Source organism: Eremomyces bilateralis (assembly GCF_010015585.1).
Source record: "Eremomyces bilateralis CBS 781.70 unplaced genomic scaffold P152scaffold_6, whole genome shotgun sequence".
NCBI classification, from domain to species: domain Eukaryota; kingdom Fungi; phylum Ascomycota; class Dothideomycetes; order Eremomycetales; family Eremomycetaceae; genus Eremomyces; species Eremomyces bilateralis.
The window spans coordinates 504778-530348 of NW_022985072.1; the positions used below are offsets into that span (position 1 = coordinate 504778).

General features: G+C 52.7%; 5 protein-coding genes across 5 annotated transcripts; 3 read left to right on the forward strand and 2 right to left on the reverse strand.

Moving 5' to 3' along the window:
* The first annotated feature begins 3008 nt into the window (after positions 1–3008).
* On the forward strand, positions 3009–4352 carry P152DRAFT_480967 (peptidyl-prolyl cis-trans isomerase H). Its single transcript, XM_033681785.1, has 4 exons — positions 3009–3134; positions 3354–3499; positions 3602–3739; positions 3864–4352. Exons 1-4 carry the CDS (start codon positions 3077–3079, stop codon positions 4056–4058), a joined length of 537 nt encoding a protein of 178 aa, XP_033535378.1. The 5' UTR covers positions 3009–3076; the 3' UTR covers positions 4059–4352.
* Positions 4353–7475: 3123 nt separating this feature from the next.
* On the forward strand, positions 7476–9126 carry P152DRAFT_290677 (uncharacterized protein). Its single transcript, XM_033675014.1, has one exon. It carries the CDS (start codon positions 7720–7722, stop codon positions 8923–8925), a length of 1206 nt encoding a protein of 401 aa, XP_033535379.1. The 5' UTR covers positions 7476–7719; the 3' UTR covers positions 8926–9126.
* Positions 9127–9795: 669 nt separating this feature from the next.
* On the reverse strand, positions 9796–11388 carry P152DRAFT_433215 (Zinc/iron permease; the record flags this gene model as incomplete). Its single annotated transcript, XM_033677457.1, has 3 exons — positions 11250–11388; positions 10617–11153; positions 9796–10517 (listed from the first exon to the last, which is right to left on the reverse strand). The coding sequence occupies exons 1-3, from the start codon at positions 11266–11268 to the stop codon at positions 9796–9798; spliced, it is 1278 nt and encodes a 425-aa protein (XP_033535380.1). The 5' UTR covers positions 11269–11388.
* A 1563-nt stretch (positions 11389–12951) lies between these two features.
* Positions 12952–15550, forward strand: P152DRAFT_472570 (uncharacterized protein; the record flags this gene model as incomplete). Its single annotated transcript, XM_033681163.1, has 3 exons — positions 12952–13771; positions 13919–14447; positions 14698–15550. 3 exons carry the CDS (start codon positions 12952–12954, stop codon positions 15548–15550), a joined length of 2202 nt encoding a protein of 733 aa, XP_033535381.1.
* A 4509-nt stretch (positions 15551–20059) lies between these two features.
* On the reverse strand, positions 20060–24355 carry P152DRAFT_472572 (uncharacterized protein; the record flags this gene model as incomplete). The annotated part of the gene is made up of 5 exons (XM_033681164.1): positions 20060–22657; positions 22708–22907; positions 22960–23469; positions 23519–23969; positions 24221–24355. 5 exons carry the CDS (start codon positions 24353–24355, stop codon positions 20060–20062), a joined length of 3894 nt encoding a protein of 1297 aa, XP_033535382.1.
* Positions 24356–25571: the final 1216 nt, after the last annotated feature.

Genomic DNA, 25571 nt, shown 5'->3' on the forward strand with positions numbered 1-25571 from the left:
CTAGGGAGGCTTCCTCGTCACTGCCATCATTAAGAAGATGATAATCAACTCTCTCGGAGCGAAGACGGCGCTTCCCAAGAGACATGGATAAGTCATCCATATTAAGAAAGAAGTTGCAACATATTGATATGCTTTGTATCTCTTAGAGCTCAAATCCTCTAGTTGGAGCATGTTGGGTAAACAAAAGTCGCGACTGCTGGGCATTCATTCATTGGCTCGGCTTTTGCCGAATAAGTCTTGGCATTATTTACGAATATTCGCGAATAATACGAATAAAACGTCTCGAAATTTAGTCGAATACGAATAATCGTTCCCAGGGAAAAGTCGAATACGAATAGCCAAAATCCTTATTCGTGTCCAGCCCTAACGAGGAGGCCATAGTTAGAGAGGATGGAATGACATGAGGTGTTTTGTAATTTAATGAATTGGCTGGCTTCTAAAGCTTGAACTTCAGAATGAATGCAAAGATGGCAAGGGAGCATGAAGTAGAATATTGTAATGAATCCACACTGAAAATGATACGGATACCTATACAAACCTTGGCCAAGCTCCAGGTAATTACAGCCCTACCAAGTAACCGAGAAACCCTACGATCTAATTGATTTTAAAAAATATATTTCGTCGAAGACACAGCACGTCCGAGTGACCGAGTCACTCAACATTGCCTGTCCTTGCCACTCCCTACTGCCTCTGCTAGGCAAGATCTGTAGGGTCTCTAGGGTCACCTTTGGCCAGTGTTCCACTGATATGAGCCTCATTAGGGTTTGCTTTGGCGATTACGCTGGGTAATTATCAATATTGAAGAGTATTTTTAAGTCATAAAAGTACGATTTTTCATACTTGGCCTGCTAGTCCTTAAATTTGGGTCTTTGGAATGGACGAAATTGGTGGCGGCGGGTTGTACTAGACACTCTCCTCCAGCCTCGGGAAACGGAGCTTTGTATTGAATAACTCGACTCAATGAAAGGATGAAGAAAATGAAATCCGGTAATACCGTAAGAAATGGCTGGGGGTTTGGAAGCCGGAGATACGCTTCAGGCTTGTCAATCCCCTTCCTCCTGCTCATCTCTCCTATCCGTGTTTCCTCTCATTTCCAGAGTCAATTGCCTCCTACCTGCAGGTGGATATCATAATTTCCAGGCCTGAGATTCTCCTGTTATACTAAATTCCCGTTCCAGTGCCACTAATACCTCATCGGCCCAGATGCCATAGTCGCGGACTGGAAGACCACGATGCAATTCCAGTTGCACGCGCCTGACTTTAGGGAGTGTATGCGTCAACGCAAAGGACTCGAAATTGGCGTGCCTGGGTCTGGGCATCTGAAAGACGAATTTCTTATACAAAAAGCTACGAGCGTCTTCAAGGTAGAAATTTCGGCGTTTCGCGTACTCCATGTCCTCGGAAAATCTCTACTGCGTGGTAGAAGTCTCCTTGCACCTGGTACTCGCCTTCCGCAGGGACTAGTGTGATGCCGACATGGTTTTCCTGACCCTGGTCTTGCTCGAAGTTGATGTGGTAGATGTTGAATAACCTAGCCATTACAAATGGGAGAGTATGGCACCCGGATTCCAAGTTATGCTCGCACGGAAGTATAAAAAACGGCTAGACTTCTAGAAGCCGGAAGACTTGGAGGAAATGCTCTGTGATATTATGAAGGTTTAAAGTGTTTTACAATTGTAATATAAAAATGTAGGACAACATGAAGTATCGGACTTTTATAATACATGCCTAGGAGATATTAATTCGGTTTAGTCATGAATGCCATCTTCCAGTTGAATAGCTCTTAACTACTCATATCCAATGTTAGGTTAATCGAGTGGGATACAGCAATACCACCTCGTTTGTAAAGAGGACCAATTCCTGGTTTAGTGAATCCAATGAGATTAGTTACCAATTGCTACCACCAGCCTCCTGTTTACAGAGCTGCTAACAGTGAAACATAAAACAGAGGAGAAGGGAGTGCTCAAACAGTAACAGTGACGCAGAAGGAAGGCAGAAAAGAAGGATAGAAGGACATGAACTCCGTGCTTTATCAATCATGCGTATCTAAATGACATGGTCCGAAAGCCCGTCGCGAGGCCAGCATCCCAACAGCTGGTAACTTTGGACCAAATCATAGGAATCATGCCGCCATATCATCTACGACTGACACAATTTGGTTCCGCGGAGAAAGGAGAGAATGTTCACGGATGGAAGAAAGGAGTTGGGGGAGTTCATCGATTCATTCATGGGTAGTTGGGCTACTGGAAACTCCTCGATCTCAAACATCCATTTCACGAATAGTAGTTCCATTAAGGCCGTCAAGATGACTCCTCATCCCGTAAAGAGCCAAGGCTCCTGTCTGGGCGACTCCTCATCCTGTATAAAACCAAGGCTCCCGTTCGCTTGGTGGGAGCGGTCGCATCCAGTGTGAGTCAATACCAAGATCTGCAATGTCGTGCTCAGCCTTGACGCATCTTGGAGGGGGGGTGTGGGGTTCACGCATTCTGCAAGGGTTATATAGAGAAGTTGGACCACATGAGGGTAACTATGGCTAATCTGATGAACCTGTAATAATATGTTCTACACTTGTTCAAGCGATGGATACCGTACCATAATCAAAGCGCATGGTTGGCGTTGATGTTGATGTTGAGGACTTGAGTTTTAACAGGGGCTGCCTCCGGGGGGGACGAAATTGAGTTACCTTTCTTGCCATTCCCCTATGCACAACTCCCACGATCTTAACCAGAACGCGGCGGAGAATTCACCAAAACAGACCTCTAGTAGTTGCTTAGTTAGGAAAAGAGTATACTTTTTGGTATTATGCTGTTTTTGAGCGAATTGGGCCTGCCTGTGATGGTGGTGATGGTTGGGGGAATGCCAAGAAACGTAACTCAATTTCGTCTCCCCCGGAGGCTGCACAGGCACTGGCACAGGCATGGTCGTAAGGCAACAAGGCAATTAAATAAGGCACCAACATTCCATCAACAGATGTATCAAGCGGCCAGTAAAGAAATCTAAAGAAGTTCCCAATCTTGAGCTCAGTCCTTCGCAGAAGATTTATTTGAATTGAAAAGATTATCTCAGAGTAGACAGTATGGCAGACGACCAGTCGTCCAGAAGACCCGTGGTGTTCTTCGACATCACGCTCGGAGGTACGTTAACCAGCAATCTTTAAACCTACTATTTCTCCAAGTCTGCGGCACAGAATATGCCATCTTTATATTATCATCCGTTTCTTCTATTTGCTTTATTTGTTCTATTTAATTCAATTCAACCAACAAGTCCCGTTCCCTTTGTTTTACTCCGGCGCCGTCGGGCGTTCAACCATGCCATCTCAGGTTCATTCCGACATCCGACTAACATCCACCCAGGCGAACCCCTCGGCCGCATCAAGATCGAGCTCCTCAGCGACATCGTCCCCAAAACTGCTGAGAACTTCCGCCAATACTGTGTCGGCCAACCGAAAGACTCCAGCGGCAAGCCGCAGGGCTACAAGGGGTGCAAGTTCCATCGCGTGGTGAGTCCCTCTTCCGCCGCTCACTCTAGCGCTTCATGGCTGCGTGGAACGCGATGCCTGGTGGGAATGAATAGGAAGTACTGACGAGGGGGCGTTGGGTAGATCAAGAACTTTATGATCCAGGGTGGGGATTTCTTGAATGGGAATGGGACGGGGTCGACGTGTATCTACGGGGGAAGGAGTTTTGCGGATGAGAACTTCAATGTTAAGCATACGGAGCCAGGGCTGTTGAGTATGGCGGTAAGTCGATCTCTACTCCATATCATACCACGTTCTGTACCCTGCAACTACGCTACCCGCTCTCTGGATAGGCGATCGTGAGGTGAGGTTCGAAGGGAATGCATGCTGATATGATATCCCATAGAACGCGGGCAAGGACACCAATGGCTGCCAATTCTTCATCACCACGGCAGCGACGCCGTTCCTGGATGGCAAGCACGTCGTGTTTGGGCGGGTGGTGGACGGGATGGATGTGGTGATGAAGATCGAGCACTGTCGGACGACGGGGGAGGATCGGCCGGTGCAGGATGTGGCGATCAGTCAGTGTGGGGAGATGTGAGAGAAAGGGGGTTTATGCGGAAAAATGCTTCGTGGAACGGTTTGATCGTGCTGGATTGCGCGTCGTTGGTCGGGGAGAACCAGTTGTGAAGGGGAGTTTTAAGTACGGCTCAATCCGCGCATATTATAACTAGGGGATATGGTTATTACACTGATACCCTCCATAGGAAGGAATTCATGGATCCATGCCATGGTGGTGGTAAGACGATTTGAAGGACCATATGCACCTTTCCCTACTATATAAAGCAACATGCAAATACCCACCAGCATCCAGCCAAATTCCTTGACTAAAATTAAACCTATACGACCATCAACCGCCACCCAGAACACAAACCAATTCCCAAACACGAATCCACGCCGCACCTCCTCCATCTATCTATCTTGGCTAGCGGAGTAGTGCGGCTGGTTTTAATATATCAGCGACAGGGGCCTGTGCAACGCCTCGAAATAGATTCCCTGGACGGCCCGTAGGACGGTACTGCTAATCTTCGGAAGCCGGCATCGTTGGAGTTCTTGGAGGTCAATTTGCGTGAGCAGGATTGCGCGGGTTGCAATGGGAGTCTTGGGTTCCTGGATGGGGGTAGGACTGGTGCGGATGACGAGCGGTCGTGGTATATGGCGACAACCATTGTATGCCACCAACCGGGTTGCATTACCTGAGATGTACTATCGTATAGTACCTTCGATATTCCCTTTCGAGTGGGCAGTCTCTTGGAACCGCGTGTCTTCGTCTAGTCATCCCTCGCCGATCACCACTTGTGACCTTTCTCCTCATTCGGGATCATTCGAGGGTTGTCGACAGCCTGAATCGGGGAGAGACTAACATGCCAGCGCCGATCGGGACCAACTGAAGAAACGCATGCGGCCATAGGCGGGAATAATGAACGTTAGACATGAGTGACTACGGGAGTACAAGATGAAAAGTCAATGACCCTGGCATGCTGCTCTCCCAAGACTCATCCTCCACCTTTCCCTTTTGGCACATGCGGCAAGGGCAGGTTAGGGCTCTAAGGGCGTTGCCAAGGAAGATTGACAGGTTTTAAAGATTCAAATGCCTCATCGAGCTCCCTGATAGCACCAAGGAAGCCAATAAGAAGCGACGAGCGAGGAGCGAGGACGGTAATCAAGCTTTTGGGATTTTGAAGGATGACCATTGACCTATATCATAGTGCATAACTGGATTGGGATCGATCTGAAGGAAAAAAATAGAAAGGATCAATGGCTTGGGGATGGACTTTTTCGTCGTCGTTGATCCGCATGGACGGTTTCCTGAACGGGGGATATAGTTTGGGCTAGCCACGACGGCACGAGTGACACGACAGACGGGGGATCATCGAGAGGCCATATGACTTAACAAAGAGAACCCCTCAAAAGTTAAGCTTCCCATTCTCGGGCTATCATTCCTGCGATCTATTTCCACACCTTGGTCAGTGGCAGTAAATCAGTACGTATGAGAGCTTCCTGATGTACAGGCGACTTCGATGAGTAATGGTAGTGCTTTCGGTCGAGTTCACACCGCTGAAAAGTCCATATCTTGATTCATGACTTGGAGTATGTATGCTGTCATGCTGTGTTGGCCCCAGCCACTCCAGGAGCCTTCAGGATAGGCGGATGGAGAAGGCGGGAGGTTAGTGAAAGCTTGGTTTACGGCCTACAGGTCAATCGGCCCAACATCAGGCTATTGCGGGGACGGTGTGTGCAATCGTCAGGAAGGTCGGGGCAGGTTGTGGGAAATGTCGTGGAGTTTTCCCGATGGTACTGGAGCGCAGGAAGTTGGACGATCAACTAAGGTATGCAGAGACAATCCGGTATAGAGGCACAGTTGAAGCCTGTCTTTACTATTAAGGCGCTGGGATTGACGGGGAAGGTGATAACCAGCGCCTTATCCCAGACGTCGATGTGATGCAGCTTTAGATTGGATGCAGGATCGCGATATTTGTCAAGGGGCGCGGCCGCGCCGTGTTTCCCTCCCCCTGGTGTACGAACACAACCAATGTTTCTCCAGATTCCCCTTTCACCGTTGGATATGCTTGGAGTGTTATGGGTAACGAAGAGTAGACTTGCTTCAATGGACCAATACACAAGCCGGACGAGAAATATATATTATGTAAGGTATGGATAATGGGATGGCAAATTCAGATGTTGGTGACCTTCCTGCTTCATGGGTTTGTCAAAGTGTCAGGCATGTCCGATGGTGATTGGCTCCATTGAATGCGAGGGGACGAGTAACTGTGGATAGTAGATGGCTTTAATAATAACAATACTAGGAGGATGGATACATTCCCGTGCAGAATCTTTAGCCGAAAGAGGAAATTAAAAGGTTAGCATTGAGCACAGTAAGGGAGTTTTACCTCTTGGCTGGCTTTTAGTCAGCAAGGGACAATCTTGAAACCGGGTTTTCTAAGTGATTGAGTTGCCGAACGGGGTTCTCCTGTGATTTTCCCTTGCCTTTCTGTTCCATGTGCTCCATCTATTGCCGCAAGCCGGTGAAGCCCAGAATGCGGCCTCTTGGTTAGAAACTCGCCCACCCGCAACCTCCAATCCGCCATGAAATTCGCCTCTCACATCCTCCCACCAAGTGAACCAACCTGCATAAGCAATCAACAATCGTAGTATCGTATTGTCATAACACCTTACATCAGGGCTCTTGGCATATTCTCTCTCAAGGCGCTATCTCCGCCTCCCCATAGCCGGCCACTCCCTTATCCACCTTCTTGAACTTCACTTTATCTGTGGTTGTCCTTTCACTTCTACATCACTTCGGCATCTAGTTCGCGATCCCTTCTCCAACCGTACGGCCCTCTGCGTCATTTGCATGACCTCGTCCGAAGTCGATGCCAACCAGTAAAGACGTTCTGACTTCCTGTTGCTTTCTATGGTCTGGAATCCACCACCGGTACCACCGAACGACCACACCGCACACCTTCCGCCGATTCAGATGAATCTGGAGTCTCAGCTGAGACGTGTCTGACCCACGGCGTTTGAACAAAACCAGATTCACCCTGCAAACGCCTGCAACGTCTGCGCGGGAACCCTCGCTTTTGATGGGTAATAGTCCGATTGCGAACTGTGGTTGCAGCCCTTCCTCAGCAGCCGACCCTCCCTCGCTCTCCACCCCAACCGTGTTTCCTGGATCCTCATCGAGGGCTCGACCGATGATACGAATGATTCGCATAAGCTACCGTTAACATGTCGTCTTCCATCTCCGGTACGGCCATAACCGGGCCAACGCCCTCGCCCTCGCCATCCGCATCGCAGGCACCATCATCGTCCGGCGGCCCTACATCGTCGCCGTTGCTGTTCTTCGTTGCCCTGGGCTTCGGCGTGGTCTTTACCAATCTTTGGTATGTTCCGATTTCTCCTCTCCTCGAGGTTCTACCTCTCCTGGAGATTCTTAGTCTCTTCTTACCTGATCCTCCTCGTTTTGTCGCCGGTGTTGAGGAAAGCCCGCCCGTCATCTTTTGCATCCACGGACTATATCTTCATTTCCATCTTCTTCCTAAATCTCGCAGTGCAAGGACCGACTCTCTCTTGACATGTGGAGTTTGATACTGACAATTTTATGAAGGATCATCGTCGGAGTGAAATACTGCTTCCGATACAACCAACGAAACCGACAACTTCGCCAAGGTGCGGATGGCGAACCGATCGACCTCACACAAATGCCACGACCACATCGTAGACGGCGGGAAAAGAAATTGATGACGATGGACGAGGTAAACGAACGATTCCCGCGGACCAAATATAAAACATGGCGATCTGCGCGAGAATCGGAGGGCCTTCCTGCCGCTGGAGGCATCACGACGGCACCGCCTAGTCGCGCCGCGAGCATCAAAGAGATCGAGACGTTGCATTCGGATAACCGTGGATCGGTTGATTCGGCTCGACCAGGAACTGCAGCTGCCCGCCCTTCCACCGAGACGCCATCATCACCTATCGCTGCATCTTCCGAACCGGATCCACCTACCGACTCTGTAAAACCTTCCTCTCCCGACAAGCCGACCGCCACGACCACCACAACGACCACCACTGTCAGCGACCCTTTTCCAACTCCCTCCCCCACCTCCGTCCCCGCCACAAAAACACCCACCACCACCCCTGCCCCTGAGAAACCCACCCCCACCCCCACCCCCACCCCCATCCCCACCGACCACGACCACGACTCCGACCTCTCCGACGACTCCGACCCGCACACCGCCCCCATCACCGATCTTGTCCCCGGCGACTCCTGCGCCATCTGCCTCGACTCCCTCGACGAAGACGACGACGTCCGTGGCCTCACCTGCGGCCACGCCTTCCACGCCGCCTGCCTCGACCCCTGGCTCACCTCCCGCCGCGCCTGTTGCCCCCTCTGCAAAGCCGATTACTACGTCCCGAAGCCCCGCGCCGACGGAACCCTCCCGGGCTCGGATGCTACTGGTGCGGCAGGGAACGCGGGGGCGACGCCGGCGGTGAGGGTGACGGGGTTGGCGGCGATTCGGTGGGGGTTGCCGACGGATACGTGGCTGTCGCGCTCGGGAAGGCCGGTGGCGCAGCCTGGGCATGGCGGCGGTGGGGATACGCCCACTGGACGGAGGAATCGGGCGCTGGGGCGGCCCAGCCGTCACAGTCGGAATAACAACGGCGGAGCACCGGCGACTGCGGAAGTTGAGGGAACTGAGAATGGGAATGGCAATGGCAATGGGAATGGGAATCCGAGTAGAAGGTGGAGAGCTAGGTTCCCAACGGTGCGGGTCCCAGCGAACGTTCTAAGGAATCCGTTGGCGAGGCGGAGGGGGCCTGAGGGGGCGCCAGCGGAGGGGGAGGTAACGCCGGGGAGGCTTGAGGCGGGACAGAGGGGGGTGCCGCGAGCAGAAGGAGCGTCATGAGCATGCGCATGAGGCATGATCAGCACGAATCTTGGGATTTCTTGGATCGCGGCGTTTCTCCATCGCAGCCGGGCATTATTCAGGTCTGGTCACCTTGCTCCACTCCACCACGAAGATTCGACGCTCGCACGTCGCGCTCTTTAATGGTCTTTGTCCTGTCGGACCGCGTCACGTCGGGGTTTTCATGCGTTGCTCATTCGGTTCGAGCTCGGCATTACTGGTCTGGCATGGTTTCCTTTTAGCTCCTTTCTCGCTTATGACGTCTCCCCTTCCCCTCCACACATTCTCGATGGGTGAGAGCCGTTGAAATATGCTGTCCGGCCGCTTGTCGCAGTTGAAATCGACACCCTCTTTACCAAACCTCCTTCCCCTCGATCCGTCCTTCTCAGCGGTCATTCATACTTAGGATGGACGGATGGACGGGATTCTCTTCACGTATATGATTCTTGCACGTTTCACGGTGCATGGGGACGGGAGCGGTTCGGTGCTCCCCGGGGGATTTGTACGTATGGATGGATGATTTGACATGCACGGATGGATGGGATGCGCTATGGGATAGCGCATGCAAGCGAATTTTGAATCAATGGATGTTTTGAATCTGTCCCTTGAACTATGATGGTTGTTGATGATGATGATGATGCGCTTGCTGATATCGTACATGAGAGAAAAGCTAACCATGCGCAAGTGGAAAGCAGAATGTCAATGTGATTAAGAGGATCCGGTCCTCATATCCAAGCGCCATGATGCTATGCTATGCAAGAAACGAGAGATGAAGCAGCATGACGATCCCGATCCCAACCGTCGCCGAACGAATGCTGCAAAATACTAATATAATATTCTCAATGTCCTCAATTCACACCCCTGCGATCGCTACGCCCACGCCCCCACCACGCTCATCGCCACCGCCCCAAACACCACCATTGCCAACGCCATTGCCCGCCTCCGCCCCTTCAACGCCTGATAGCTCTCCGCGCTCAAAAAGTCCTCTGCCACCAACGTTACCAAGCCCGAGAACAGCAGTAGCCCCGACGAAATGGCGTTGCTGATCCCCAACAACAGTAGCCCTGCCTCCGACTTCGGATCGAACGCGGCCGCATCCTCCCCTCCCTTGCCGCGCTGCGCGAACGCTACCAGTAGCAGCCCGAAGAACTGCCCCAGTGGCACGGTCATCCCGAAGGCGAGGCACATGAAATACGGGGTGATCTTCCCGAGGTTGAGGATGCCGGGGATGTAGTGCAGCTTGGTGGAGACGGGAGAAAAGTCGAGGCTGGCGATGCGGGAGCCGAGGGCGAGGCCTTCGAAGGTTTGGTGGAAGGCAATAGCGAGGAGGAGGACGGCGAAGGGGGCGCCTGAGGTAAGGGAGAGGGAGAGGCCGATGAAGATGCTGTGGAAGAGGATGCCGGCTTCGAGGAGGAGGACTTGGAGGTGGGAGGTGCGGGAGTTGGGTTCCGTGTGGGTGGGGGTGGAATTAGTGGGAGATAGGGGGTCGGATTCGTTGAGGGAGTGGCCGGAGGTGCGGTCGGATTGGAGGGATTCGCAGGGGGAGGATAGCGGGTGGGAAGCGGAGGCGGATGCATCGACGAGAGATCGTGCTGAAGGGATGGAGATGTTCAGAGGGCGTCCGCGACGCTTCTTGTCTTTCTTCCGTTTCCTCCGGTCTGTACTCGAACGGGATGACCCATCTCCAGGACCACTCGGATTCAGCGCCTCCGCCTCTTCCTCATCCGACGGTCCGTTCGGTAACACATCAAACTCAAATCCCAGCTCTCCATGCGCATGCTTGTGCCCTGCCCCTTTCATCGCAAACCACATCTCAATGCCAACGACCACCATCACCGCCACCATCGCGATCAGCCCTGCCATCTCCGGATACTGCTGGTTCCAGAATCTCGGCAGACATGGATCTGTCAGGCTGATGAATGCCGTGGGCAAGAGATGCACGAACGCTGTCGCCACCAGCACTCCTGTCCCGAAGTGCCGCGAGAGGAATAGGAATTGATGCGGGACCGGAACCCTGGGGAACCGCCGGCAGACGATGGGGAAGGCGCAAGCTAGCGTGCTGAGGATGAGAACGAGTACGAGCGCCGCGATGTGGATTCCGGTATCGTAGTTCGCTGTCTCGACGCCGGAGCCGCATGTGGGCTTGGGGGGAAAGGCATCTTGTCGACGGGAGAGCTCGGCCTGGAGGAGAGTGGTTGGGATCGTGGTCCATTCGGGCTTCGAGTTTCCTGCCGAAGTCAATAGGTAACTAAACTAGTCGCGCAAGGGGATGTTGGGATGACGCAAATTCTCACGAGGAGAGGTGTGGATTAGTGGTAACTTACTTGGCGAAACGTCGTCCATGATGGAGATACAACTATAAGCCGCTCCTGCGGCAATTGCGGCACCAGTCAAGGCTGGTATTAAAGTTGAGTGGCGCCGATATCAGGATTTTCATGCTGTTGGAGGATGGCGAAGACCGGGGTCCCATTTGAGAGAAATAATTGAATGTTGAACGAGTAGTGATGGGGTTATGGAGTTATGGAACGATGTTGGAGATGTGAGATATAAATTTGGAACCTTGAGGAGATGTTGTCTCAGTTGGGACTCAGACGGGATCTGCAAGATGGTTGTGGCGGTGCAGGCATCTTTCAGATGCCGTCTGAGGGCCTTTTGCAAGCATTTTGGTGGGCGCGTAGGTCAGAGAGCGGGTTCTTTTACCATTTACCTAGCCCAGCGTAAACTTTTGAGTACTGAAAATTAATATAGTTGACTGAAACGGCTGGAAACTCTGAAAACTTCAACTACGCGTCCACACAAATCTTACAAATGGACCTCAGACGGCATCTAAAGATGCCTTGCCTGCACCGCCACATTATAGTCACGTGCACCATCTGAAGAGACCCGGAGGTTCCTCCATCAGGCGACAAGGTATTAAGGCAGGAAGCCGCGATCCTCCGATCCTAGTTATATCGACTCGCTCATCTAACTATCTCCTTCAACTAACTAGTTACAGGTAGTTATCCATAATAGCCGAGAAGAAAGTACGGCACCTACGTCATCAGGATGGAATCTGCTACCACCATGGACTCAACAATGGGCTTGTATCTGGCCGTTAACTTGTGGCCTTATGCAGCAAAGTTCTTCCAAAGAAACCGTTGAATGATTGTAGGTAGCGAGGTATGTTGCCTCGTTGCCAGCTAAATCAGCACCAAACTAGTTAGCAGCACTTTGGATGGCATGCGAGATCCATCTCAAAATCCCTTCAGCCCTAAGACTGACTGATCAGACTATCAGAGTGATCACTGGTCAGAGCCAGAATCCTACAAGTCGGAGTTGCTCCTTTCGACTTGCCCTCGGCTAGCCTTGCCGATTGCAAGGCATGTCCAACACATCAGGAATTCAGGATCCTTCCATCCGGCATGCAGCTTCACCCCGTAGCTCGCCCCATGGAGCCCTACGCCTCTGGTGGATACAGCTTTGCATGCGGAAAAACGTGGAAAGAGAAAGTAGCTATGCTCCCATTGGCGTTGAATCACCCCAGTACATCGCTACTGCGTCAACCGCTTCCGTTTATTGCGGTTGCCGTTCCGCTGCTGACGAAGCGGCACTAGAGGGGGATCGAATTTACCCAATGGGTGGACTTCCGTTTACTTATCCATATCCGAAATGCATGATCGCCAATTTATCCCGACATGTCCTATCCGATCCTAGATCTCCCTACGATCGTTAGGGCGTCGATGCATCGAATTATTCTTGAGGACGGCTATAGTTTCTCGACTTAGCGCTGACTGATACCATTCCAATTGGCCTTGTCCTGAATTGTCAGTTGCGTTCGTGTTGGTTCGCCCCTTGTGGGTCTTGCATTGGGGCAGTGGATTTTACTCACAAGGAGTATTGCGGCAATACCGTGGCTTCAACGACAGAGACAATTACGTTTATTACCAGAAGCAATTGCGTTTATGACATTAATATCCATTTCACTGCCGATCGGAACTGGAAGTGTTCTGTTCTACTCCCCTAATACAGGATTTTTTGGTTGGAACCATGGGAAAGAAGAGAAGGCAGAGCGATATCGCGGAACGCCAACCAACGATGCCCTCAGTCATACCGGAGGAGGGCATCGATGCCGCACCAGACTCATCATGGATATCACCCGAAGAAGCGGCATGTGTAACTTCACAACCACGCCACCAAGTCCCGCAAGACTTCCTGTTCGTCGAATCCATGACCACGGAACCGAGTACCGGCACCGGAAACAGCAGTTCCAAGAAGGGCCGCAGGGACATCCGAAGCTTCGTCATGCAGAAGGCCAGGCGAAACAAGTCTTGGAGTACCAGCAAGAAGATGATCCCTTCGCCAGCCGCTTCTGGGTTGCTGAAATACGGCACGGGGGAGGAAAGTGTGGCCTCGCTTGGCCAAACGGACGAATTGACATATCCCCGGCCGTTAACCATCCAGCCACTGGCGGACACCTTTGGCTCATTTAGCCCGCCGAGGATAGGCGACCAGAGCGGCGGTAATGCTGAGCTTGCTGCCCCAGACGAGGCTGCCATGGGATACGACATCGATCTCGGGTGGGGACTTGGTCTGGTGGGCAGCAGGTCCCCGACTGCTAGGTTGGCGGGATCCCAGGAGCCCGGAAAATCTCTGACCAGGCAAAACAACCAGCTTCAGTGTGAAGAGTGTAAGAACCAAGCTCCGCAATGGATGGATCTGTACGCAACCTGTCCAAGGTGTGAGAGCTTTGAATCCCGGATTATACATCGTCTTCCTCCTCAGCAGCGATTCATGTTCACTGCATTTGATCCGTTCAATACGTTGCCAATCCACGTAGACGAGAAGGTGGTGGGGATGATGGAGCACTGTAAGTTAGCATCTCGTACGTCAGCGACCCCTATCTCGTTGCTCGAGTAGGCGTCAAGCTCGCCGGTCCACTCAACCACCCCATGACAAGAATACCGTTTGCAAACGCAAAACAAGGGGTTAGGAAAACAAAACTAACACTGTGTAGTCCTCTATGTTCTCATTCCACAGTCCATTCCATTGGACATTCATCGCAAGTCCGATGTTTTGAAAACCACATGGCTTGCAATGGCACTGACGAGCCGAGCATTCTTACATTCCTTGCTCTGCGCCATATCCCTGCATCTCTACCTTGTAGGGTCGACCGACGTCCGATACGTGGATATCGTCTACCACAAGGGACGGGCCGTCGCAGAAGTGAACGCGAACCTATCCGATCCCGCCGCGGCCATCAGCGACGCGAACATCGGCGCCGTATGGAATCTCCTGTGCGTGGAAGAAAGCTTCCTGCTGCCGTTGTGGCAGCGGGATTCCGACTTCTTGAATGATCTGCGACAGCACCACCCGGAACCGGACACCGCGGCGTTGGGAGTGAACACAGGCACGGCTGCATGCGTGGTGGGCAGCAATAACAACAGTCGAATCATCCATCATAATGGCTTGATGCGCATGCTGGAACTCCGGGGCGGGATCACTGGGTTGCAAACCAATCGCTGTCTCCAAGCGTTCATATTCTGGTTAGTATATGTCACCTGCCATTCCATGTGCCCGCGACGACTCGAAGCAAAAAAATCTTTACGGCTTTCCAATTGCCAATTGATTGGGTTTTATTCGTCGTGTCGATGAAGTATGCATACAAATCGGATTGCTTTTGGCAAAACAGAATGCACGGGCTGCTTACACATCTTGACTGATGCAGTTGGCGTTCAATTGGCACCAAACCACCACACCAGATCAGCGAATACTTACTTCGCGATATATTTATAGGCATGCTATGACCAACGCCATCGCGTCATTCCACCTCCCACCGCTGTATCCGATCTTGCTATTCGAGCAGCCGACACCGGCCCTGGTCTCACGATACCAGAGGTACGATCACGACCACGGCCTCGACCATGTCCTTTCGGTCCTTCGATCTAGCCCATGGAACGGTCTCCCCAAAGAACTCGTCCGGATTACACGGAGCCTCTACTTCCTCACCATCGACCTCAACGACTGGTTTTCTTCCCATTCCCCTTTCTCGAACATTCTGGACCCGTTGGACCTGCAAACGCGAGCCGTCCATATTGAGTCATGCCTCCTCCAGCTCCTTGATACTTCCTCCCTCGGGCCACCATCAGCTGGAACCCCTTCCGACCCCGACACAGCTTCTACTTCGATCGGTCTGCTTCACGATGCCTATGCCATCGCACTTCTCATCTTCACCGTCTGGGTCTCCGAGAACTTATCCAACCAACCTAACAATGTCCTCCAATTCACTGCCATCCCACGCCTTCAGCGAGAATTGGTTCTGTCGTCCTCCACCGCTTCTCAGCAGCAAAACGCTCCATTTTGGCCGCCACCGTCGCAGTCAACACAGGAGCGGATCAGTGAATCTCAAGGGCCACAGCTCAACGCGAGCTCCGGCGACGTACGGCTCTGGATTCTGCTAATCGGAGCGATCTGCTCGTCGAGGTCTTCGGAAGGTACTTGGTTTCGGAGCGAACTCCAGCACGGATGCCACGATGCAGGGTTGTACGACGTCGAGGAGCTGCTGAGTCGATGTCGACGGTTTTTGTGGGTCGAGTTCAAGTTGACGGCGGCCGCGCGGGGGATTTGGCGGTGGATAGTCAATGATTAGGAGGGCTAACTTCATGTTCGTAGCGATTGATAACGGGAGTTCAGGGGAGGAATGGATGTTGGGAATTGACTACGACAAAGACCCCTGATTCAGGACAACCCTCCTTCTGGACACCTAGCAATGTAAATCTACTAACGTATTCCACAAGCGAGCGGCGCACCCCCTTTTACTAACAAATTCGGTTTCAATATCTCAACAACCACTGAATAAAATAACCTGAAAACTTGGAATTATGCTTTCCTAGTCATTCCTAGCTTCATATTAAAATATCAGAGCACTAGCTTGTATAGATATCGAGATACCTACTTCTTGACAAGATTTATGGGCCAAACCTCTATATCTTTATAAATGTTCGTGCCAGAGCTCTGAAAATTCAATAGTAAGCTAGGAATGACTAGAAAAGTATGATTCCAAGTTTTCAGGTTATATTATTCAGTGGTTGTTGAGATATTGAAACCGAATTTGTTAGTAAAAGGGGGTGCGCCGCTCGCTTGTATGCGCCGCTCGCTTGTGGAATACGTTAGCATATCGCTCGTACATTAGTTATGCACTATAGATCAACCACAATCGATTATATATAGTTATTGTTGAAACTGTGAACAAATCGACTCAAATTCGGTCTGCTGGAGTTCTCGAGATGTCTCCTCTACATCGTAAATGACTTTTTGTGCAGCTTTGCGCTCCGCTTCTTTAGCAGCCTCCTGAGCGGCAACGATTTGATCTACCGTCGCGAATCCTTCATTAGGATCTGGGACGACTCTTTTCGTTTCCTAGCACTTCCGCCTACATCTTCCAACGTCTTTTCAAGCCTGGAAACTTGCGCTTTTAGCGTGGCGATCTCAGCATTCTTCTCTGAAAGCGACTTCACAATCCTCCCCTGGAACACCCAGAAATCTCGCGCATTCAGCCCATCGTATTGCAACGAATACGCGTCTTTCGGCCCTTTTGGTGTATTAAATGTATAAAGAGTGGGTTCAGGGGGCACATGACATTGCACAATAGTATGATTGACGTTTAATTGTTGGCTATTTAATACTTTGTCGAGATTCAGGAGTAAAATGCTAGTTCAGCGAAATCCGGAGCGGATATTGTGGCTATTAATAATAAGAATCAATTTAACGTACTATCTAGATCCCTTTCGGGTCTATGAGCACGGTATTCTATCTGGTCTGCCGCGGGCAAAAGCTTCCCCGTAGCCCTGAGGCTGCGGGTATGTAAAATCCCGGCTCCTCCCTTTAGTAGACATCATCCGGTGCGGGCCTTTTCGGTGTTGTGTCTAATATCCCCTAGCTGGTTCGGGCCGGGGGAACAGAAGTTTGTCATACTTAGTCCGGAGAGTACACATCATGGGTTCAGGTTTAGACCTGACACGGCGGGGTCGGCCTCGAGTTCGTCTCGGGGGAGCGGAGGCAGCATCCCAGACTTGCGTCAGGGCTCCCTCAATCTGGACAGTGACCTTATGGAAGTTCGTCGATGCTGCTCTTTGAGCGGCCCATTCTTTGACGTAGAGTTCGATTGGGGGAACGTCCGCCTCTCTCTCAAGCGCGGCGATTAGTGTCCGTTTGTAAGCCCCTAGGATCTTTCGAAGGCACTTGTTCTGTACCTTGGCTAGGTCTTTCATTTTGCCTTTAGAGATTGGCTCCCCTGCTGGCGGACTCCCCAGATTAGAGCGCCATATGTCATAATGGGCCGTGTAACCGCTGTGTAGAGCAGCCTCGATTTCCGGACGGATGGTCCCCATATCGACGAAGTTACCCTTGCCAGGGAATCGAAAGCCTTAAGTCCCCTTTGTGTTGCTCGGAGGATGTGGTCCTTCCATGAGAGGGAAGGGTCGAGCCAGACTCCCAGTACCCGGAGGGATGTAACCAATTCAGCTTGGTGTCCCTATACCTGGATCGTAGACCGGAGATCAGCGGAAATATTGCGTTTCTTAGTAAAGTGGATAATCTGGTACTTATCCGTGGCAAATTTAACCCCGAACCGTGACGCCCATTCTAGGCAGGTATCGTGGGCCGCAGTTAGTCGTTGGCAGTTAGCTACTTCCGTGTCTCCCCAGGTGACAAGTGTAGTATCATCAACGAACCCGAACCCGAGAACGTTACCCTGAACATCTTTAAATTGTTGCAGTAGGTCAGATATGAATAGGATAAATAGCGCGGGTGATAGGGTAGAGCCTTGCGGGATCCCAGTCTCCGTGTCGAACCAGCGGCTCTTAAAGTCCGAGAAGAGGATCCTTGTTCGCCGTCCGGTTAAGAAAGATGCAATCATCTGGATAATCCATTCGGGGTATCCCATCCGACGAAGGACCCAGAGCAGCCGGGGGTGAGAGACGTTATCAAAAGCTCCAGGAAGATCAAGCCCAAGTACAGATACTACAGACTTCTTTGCGTGCCACGCCGTCTGTATCGTCCCGGTAAGGAGTTCTAGGGCGGAGAGAGTAGATCTCTCCTTCCGAGCTCCCATTTGGTTCCAGGGAATCAGGTCTCGTGTTTCCGCTTCGGTGATCAGTCGATCTGCGAGAATTTTCTCAATTAGCTTTGCAACCGTGTTTTCAAGAGCAATAGGGCGGTAGCTGCTTGGAAGAGAGTAGTCCTTTTTCTTGTCCTTCCTTAGTACCACCGTGGTAGATTCCTTTAGAACTGCTGGCAGCTCCCCGTTTCGGAAGAGCGCGGTGACCGTCCGGGCAAGGTCTACGGCTAGGATATCAGAGGGGGCATGCAGTACCTCGTTCGGGATCATATCAGGCCCGGGGGCCTTCTGGTTCGGTAGCCGGCGGATAATCCGGGTGATCTCATCTGGGGTGACCTCTTGCCCGATATCGAATCGTGGAAACTGTTCGTTGGTTATGTCTTGGAGGTCAGCGGCACCGCTCCGTGGGAAGAACTTTGTGACTGCACCGTAAATTATTCACTTCTCGATGTACTTGCCGCTAAGAACAATTTCAAATACAATGCTCAACCACGACGGGAGATCATTCTTGCTGTCTCTTCAGATTTGACCGACTAACTACTAGTACCGTAGACCGAACGCCTGAAACCCCCACACCAGTTGCCGTTGTAGCCATGGAAGACTGACTAGAGTCAAGTGTGGCCTCGGTTACGCTCGAGACCTCGACCCAAAGTACATCGCTTATAGCTCTCTTAATGGAAGACGTCGAAACTGAGTGGGAGACGATTGCGACCGGTGAGGCTAGTCTGGTGGGACTCTGGGGTAGCTAGGCGATCCACATGCATTTCCCCAAGGTGAGGATCGGAAGTGGAGTGGAAGATGAACGATCATCAATGTAGCGCATACTACGGGATTGTACAGTATAAGGGGAAAATATATCAACATGAGAAGCCGAAGCGGATGGAGCGACTTCATGATGCTCCGTCTCAACGGTCGACTTGAGTTTGAGGGACATCCGCCTCGACAATGATACAGAATTCCAGCCAGGTTTCCCGTTTCCTGCATGATGTCATGACTCGTGTTGCTGCTATACAGAAGCCACCATGACTCATGTATCAAAGTTGGAGGCTGGAGGGTAGTCGCTGAATCAAAAGCACGCCTGACGCCTGGTGTCATGGAATAATCTAAATATAAATTATATAATAGGTGTGTCTTCAGATAGGAGGATACAATCCATTTTTGTTGGACGGTCTTTGGTCCACACGACACGACTTAGCTTTCGTTTAGCCGCCGTTCCGTGCGGGAAAGGAGGATCCCTTAGAAGGGAAACAACGCTTCAACAACTACTTGAAAAGAGAACGTGTAATTAGGAGTAATGTGAGGAAGTAGTAGGGTCCAAGGGCGTTTGTACGGAGCCATGCTCGAGATGGAACATGTATTATAGAGCGGTAGAGGAGAACAGTTCCACCACCACAGATCGAAGGAACCATGGACGATCACAACCGTGCAGCATAGGGGCAGTGGACCACGACCAGCAGGATGGTTAGGTGTCTACACGAACCTCCTCCCTAGACCCCCGGCCTCTTAACTCGGCTCCCAACCGTCCTTCCACAACTCACACACATCCTATCACCACATCACCAAGCACACAAACCAGTAAGCAAACCGATTATGAAATTCCTACCGGAACCCGGACACAGAGAAAAAAACTACCATACATTCATCACGCGCCCATCCCACGATTGGCGCGTTAAAGAGCGTGAATATCAAGTTCGTGAAAATCCCCGGGCTCGTCCATCGGTGCCGGTGAGGCGGCGTATGATGGGACCGGGGATGATGCGAGGACGGGAAGAGAAGGAAGGAAAGGGAGGAGAGGGGGAGGAAAAAGGAAAGGAAAGAAAAGAAAAGCCGTGAGGTTCATCCATCTGTCTGTCTGTCCGTCTGTCCATGGGCTCGTCATCTGAGCTCCATCTCTCCCCCCGTACTCGCAATCTGCTCTTCCCGTCCATTCTCCTGAGAAAACGAACCATACCCAGTCAATTTCATCCGAATAAAAATATCACGAAATCCATGCACCACTTCCATATCCCACTACCGCATCAACACGTCATGCCGCCATCTCTACACCTCCTCATCACTCGCATCTAGAATCTCATACTCCTCATCCGTCAAGAACCCCGACCCCTCACTCTCCGCCCCCACATCCACTAACTCCATCGTCAAGCTCTCCGCATCGTCGAAGAACTCCTCCTCATCCTCCACGCGCGCCGCCATCGGGTTCGCCGTGGTTGCCGATCCAGCCTCGGTTGTGGGCGCACCCGCTTGAGTCGCAGAGCTGCTCGCCTCGTCATCCAGAGCTAGCTCCAGGGGATCGCGGATCGCCGCATCGTGGCTGGTCGACGCGCTGGCAGACTCGTGCATGCTAGTGCTCGGGCTGCCGTCCTCCTGCAGCACGGGGAAAATCATCGCCTCCTTCGCCTTGCCCTTGCCCTTATCTGCATGCGGCGGCGCCTCCTCCAGAGCGGGAATCTCTCCCGGGAGGGCGAAGCCCGACTGTGGGAGCTGACGTCGACCCTCTCGCGTCGTCAAGAGGTCTGCCTCCGTCGGCCTGCGCAGGGTGGCGGACGGCGACTTGGGTGCCCACGACGGAAGGGGCTCGTTGACGTCCTCGATGTGCTTAGCTTCGTGGACCATGGGGGGCGGGGGCGGGTGGATCATCTTCCCGATGTAGCGCTCTGAGATGGATTCATGCTTATTGAACATGAAAGGGTGTGAGCGGTGGTTGCGGGGCGAGGAGGCACCGGCGGTGGCTTGGGGTGCGGGAGGGACGCCGTGGGGGAAAGAGCGGGCGAGGTAGGGCATCTGAGGAGGAGGCGCGGGGGTTGCAGCGCTGGGTGGGGAAGGACGGTAGGACTGCATAACGTCTTGGATAATGCGCTCCTCAAGCTTGCGTGCTTCTTCATCCAAGCGTGCGTCTTTAGCCTTGCGTGCTTCTTCCGCTTTGACTGCCATTTCCGACTTGCGATCCTCGGCATCCTGTCGAGCCTCTTTCGCCTTCTGCGCCTCTTGCTCCATGCGGGCCATATGCAGACGACGCTTATTCTGCTGGTCCAGCAACATCAACTGCATATTGTAGTCGTGAAGGGCATCCTGGGATGTGGTCGAGCCAAATTTCGGGGGAGGCTGTGGTGCCGACGGCTCGGTCGCCGGTTTCATGAGATCTTTCTTTTGCTGAAGCACCCGGTTGGCCTGCTCTTGCTGCTCCTTCAGCGAGGTGAGGCGTGACTGGTAGTCGTCGATCATGCCGGGGGTGTGTTGAGAACCCATCCGCGACACCAGGTGCTGTTGACGCATGGCGTGAGCACGCTGTTGCAGGCGCAGCTGCTCACGGTGGCGGTCGCTCGGGAACGGCGGAGGCGGGGGGTTGGTGCTGGGTCCGGGAACGAACGACGCAGGCATGTATGGGATGGTGGGATATACGTTGGCCATGGTGTTGTGTGGAATCTTCGGCGCCGGAGGAGGAGGGGGTGGTGCTTGTCCATGGACCTCGGGGACGTATCGGTACGGGTTCGGGACGCCGTCGAGGCGGAGCGGCATGGAAGCGCGCTTGTTCAGATGCGGGGTGGTGCCCAAAAAGTCCGTCATACATTTCTGCTCTGGGGTCTCCTCGACGACTTTGATGTGGCACCATAGACGGTGACCGAAAGGTGTGCCGTCAGGGGCCTTGAGACGCCAGTAGGAGATGGCGGTACCGACACGAGCGGGTGCCTTCATGCAGACGCGGAAGGCGAACTTCTGGCCGACCTCGACGGGAGCATGGACGACGTTGCTTTCAGTGGTCTGCTCGTAGTTTTGGAGAGAAAGGGTAAGTTCGCTTTCCATGGCGAGCATGTTGTCGCCCCCAACGTATCGGACACGGCATCCAGCGGGCCAGCGGATCGGGCCGGGGTTAAGAATGGTCCAAACCTGGAGGAATCGTCGGCCAGCCACCATCTTGCTGCCATCGGTGACAAGGTCATGAAGGAAGTGGGCGTTCAGATCACCGTACTGTGTGGCGGTTCCAACCGAGGCCGGGACGCTGGCCGGAGGTGGGGGAGGCACTGTCTTTTGCTCAGCCTTGTCCTGCTCTTGTGGAGCGGACAGAAGGTCCTGGATCTTGATCTTCTCATTAATAGGCTCAGTCAGAAGGTCTTTGATCTCGATCTTCTCCTTCGGTGGGGAGCGCGGAGCGGCGGATGCCTCCGTCGGCTTCAGATCAGCGATGGTCAGCACCGGGGAAACCTCGCTCTGAACGGACGGCAAAGTGGAGGCGCGAGCTTGGGCATCGCCCATGGTGGTGGACGACCCATCCCGGTTCTCACCCATGGTAGTCACACTGACGTTGTGGACCGGAGTCTTGAGCATGATCAAAGGATGAGTTCGGTTGTGCTTGTTGCCTGGAGAAGCCTCGCAGTTGGAACAGAAATCCGTGTCATGGCAAATGGCACACTTGTAGCGAGTTCCGTAGATGTACTGTTGACCAGGCTTGTCGTTGTTGCAGAGTGGTCCATCACAGAAGATGCCGTAGTGAGATACCGGCATAGTCCGAGGTTCTGGAAGGGGATCGTAGATTGGCACAAATCGGTGGCCGGGATGGATCTCCTTGGCGCTCTTGATGCAGGTGTCGCAGTAGTCCCAATCCGGGCAATTCAAGCACTTGTGGCGAACGCCATGGATGTACTAGGTCTTTGTCAGCGTTTGGTCCAGACTGGTGTTTCACGGTCACATACCAGGTCACAGCCATCACAGATGGCGGAGTGGGTGGCATTACGGCACAAGATCTTGTCGGAGATCTGCATGTATGTGTTCGAAGTCGCTCCCTCGAACGCATGTGCGGGATGATGACCGTGTTTGCCACCTCTCAGGCACTGGAAGCAAAGATCAAAATCATCGCAGGTAGTGCAGTGCACGAAGTTCTCCTCGGGGAAGACTGCAGGTAGGTTAATGACGCTGCCTGTTCGGTCTAAGAAAGGAAAACTTACTTCGAACGCACGAGTTGCAAGTGCGGGAAGGGTGTTTGACAGCGGAGGTCCATTTGATCTCTTCCTGGTAAGATCCAGGCATCCTCTGCAGAGACGCCTTCTCGGCCTTGGGTTGGGTAGCTTCAACCTTCTCAGCCTTGGGTAGGGCGACTTCAGCCTTCTCCACTTTGACTTCACGAGCTTTCTCGACCTTGACCTCGGTCTTCTCCTGGGACTCCACCTTGATTTCCGGAGCATCGGTGTCCTTGGACTTGGGTGCAATGCGTTCAGTAGTGCTGCTTAGCACTGCTCCATTCTTGACGACACGCTTGATGAGCCAGTGGCCTTCACCGGGACAATGAACGCCGGCATCGACGCAGTGGGCGCAGAGGTCGTAGTCACCCTCGTCGCAGATACTGCAATGGTAATGTTCGCCAGACATGGGCTTATCGCAGCTGTTGCAATATACGGTCCAGTTGCACGCCAGGGCCCATTTGCATTTCTTCTCAGGCTCCGGAAGGTTTGTGGATTCTAGAACTGGATTAGCTCTTATCATTGGAGTGTAGACCCGAAGACATACCTTGTTCATCCGAGAACGGATCAGGAGTTGGAGGCTCGGGTTCACCGACCACGTCTTTCACGTTGGTGTTATCCGAGGCCTTCGAGCTGGCATCAATGCCTTGGAGGACGGACTTGAACTGCTCGATCAAAGTGGTCTCGGATGGGTTCGACATCGGGATCGGATCACCACCTTGGGCGGTGGAAACAGGAGGCGCCTTGGTTGGGGGACCCGATATGGGATCCGCGAGAGTGGAGCCATTGGCAATCGAGGCCGACGCGGTCGGGTTGTTGGCATTATCTTCAGGCATGGTTGCACGAAGTCGGAGTTTCAGCTTCGCCTTCGCAGCGCGAAGTAAGGACCTATATGCATGGAGGTTGTTGGGGTCCAGGCGGATGTGAGACTGCGAGCTGTCGGAGAAGCGCTCGAAGATGACGTCTGAGTCGGCTGGGATGTTGAGAGCGGCTCGTAGCTAAAAGAAGAATGACCAAGATTAGCAACCGGTTTGGCTTTGGAATGGAAATCGAAGTGGTGATAAGGGTGAGGTGTTCGTTGGTTGTGGTACAAGTGATACATGAGGGGATTGAGGTGCATCGTATGGGCAAACGCCCAGCTGTACCCAGCTCCCGCACTCCGTTCACGCATCCATAGCAAGGTGCAGAGGGCGGAGAGTGGGAGCGAGGCTAATGCGGAGAGCTTCATCTAAGTAAACAGGGGACGTACCTTCGCGGGGAGCCTGTCCGGACCCAGATCGGTGAAGGCGAGCTTCAGTCGAACATGTCGTCCGTGATGGAGGACCTTGATGGCGATGAGAGTGCTGGATGAGAAAGGCGCTGGGACGGCCGTGCTGCTCGCCATGATGGACGGCAGCCGTGTTGCAGCCTAGCGGTGACGGTGTCGGCTGTGGTGGGAAGTTGATGCTCTCACGACTTCAACGGAAGAGAGAAGTGATTTGCTAGGGAAGGGAAACGAGGAACAAGTAGCCTTACTGTAAACGAAGGATGTAACAGCAGACGAGGTTTAGGTGATAAGGGAGCTGGTATGGAGGAGACGGTAGGGTGAGAAGGTTGTAGTAGAGGGGGAAGAGAGGGAGAGAGGAAGACAGAAGAGGGAGAGTGAGAAGTAGTGAGGAGGGAGATAGATTGGTGATTGGAGTGATGGGGAGCGGGGGAAGCTGATGGTTTGGGGTGAGGAGAGCTGCTGAGTTCCGTGAGCTGCGACGAAGGGAGACACCTGAGCGGAATGATGGGCGATGATGACTGGATGTCGATGCTGGACGCTGGAAGTTTGGGGTTCAATCAAGGAGACACCGGAAGAGCCTGGATGCCGTCGCCTGCTTTACCGTATCATTTAATTCCTGGATTTGTTACTATAGTAGTCGAGGTACAGGATACACGCCAGCTTTAAGTCCCACGGCAGCCTGGAGTTGCTATTCCTAACACGAATCCAGTCACCTCTGAATTCTGATGGTTCCGTGGTCACGGTGTACCAATTTCCTCCCCGTCTTGTGAAGCACCTGTTGGCTCCTTGTAGCAAACAGAGGAGCTATCACTCTTTCACTTTCCGGTGTTGCTTATTCCGCCTCTCATTACGAATCGTATTTTTGCCTCTCATTGCGTTTCCCTACTGCCTACGCCCTAATACTACCATGTACTCCATCCACTGACCGACTTGAATGGAGGCCTGTGCCACCTTATCTCCGTGATCCGGTGACCCATCCACCGGCTCCAGCCCATTCTAGATCTCTCAGCTTCTCCTTGAATGAGATCTGAGAAGCCGTGAACTGAGATAGAACCTTGGATTCTGATCCAGCTCGAAGTATTCTTGTTCGGTACCTCGTTCAGGTCATCCACAAGTTCGGTGGTTGGACGCGCGGGACTGGTCGTCCCGTACTTTGGCCTCGCGCACCTGGACATCGGATTACCAGCGATGAGGTCAGGCTGGGCGGTGGAGATGGTAGTACCGGGCTTCCGTATTAAGGAATAAACAGGCTACAAATCGCTTCTTGATATCCTTACTTGAAGGAAGTAGCCTTACTCCAGAGCCCAGACAAAGTCGTCAAGGGAGGGATGAA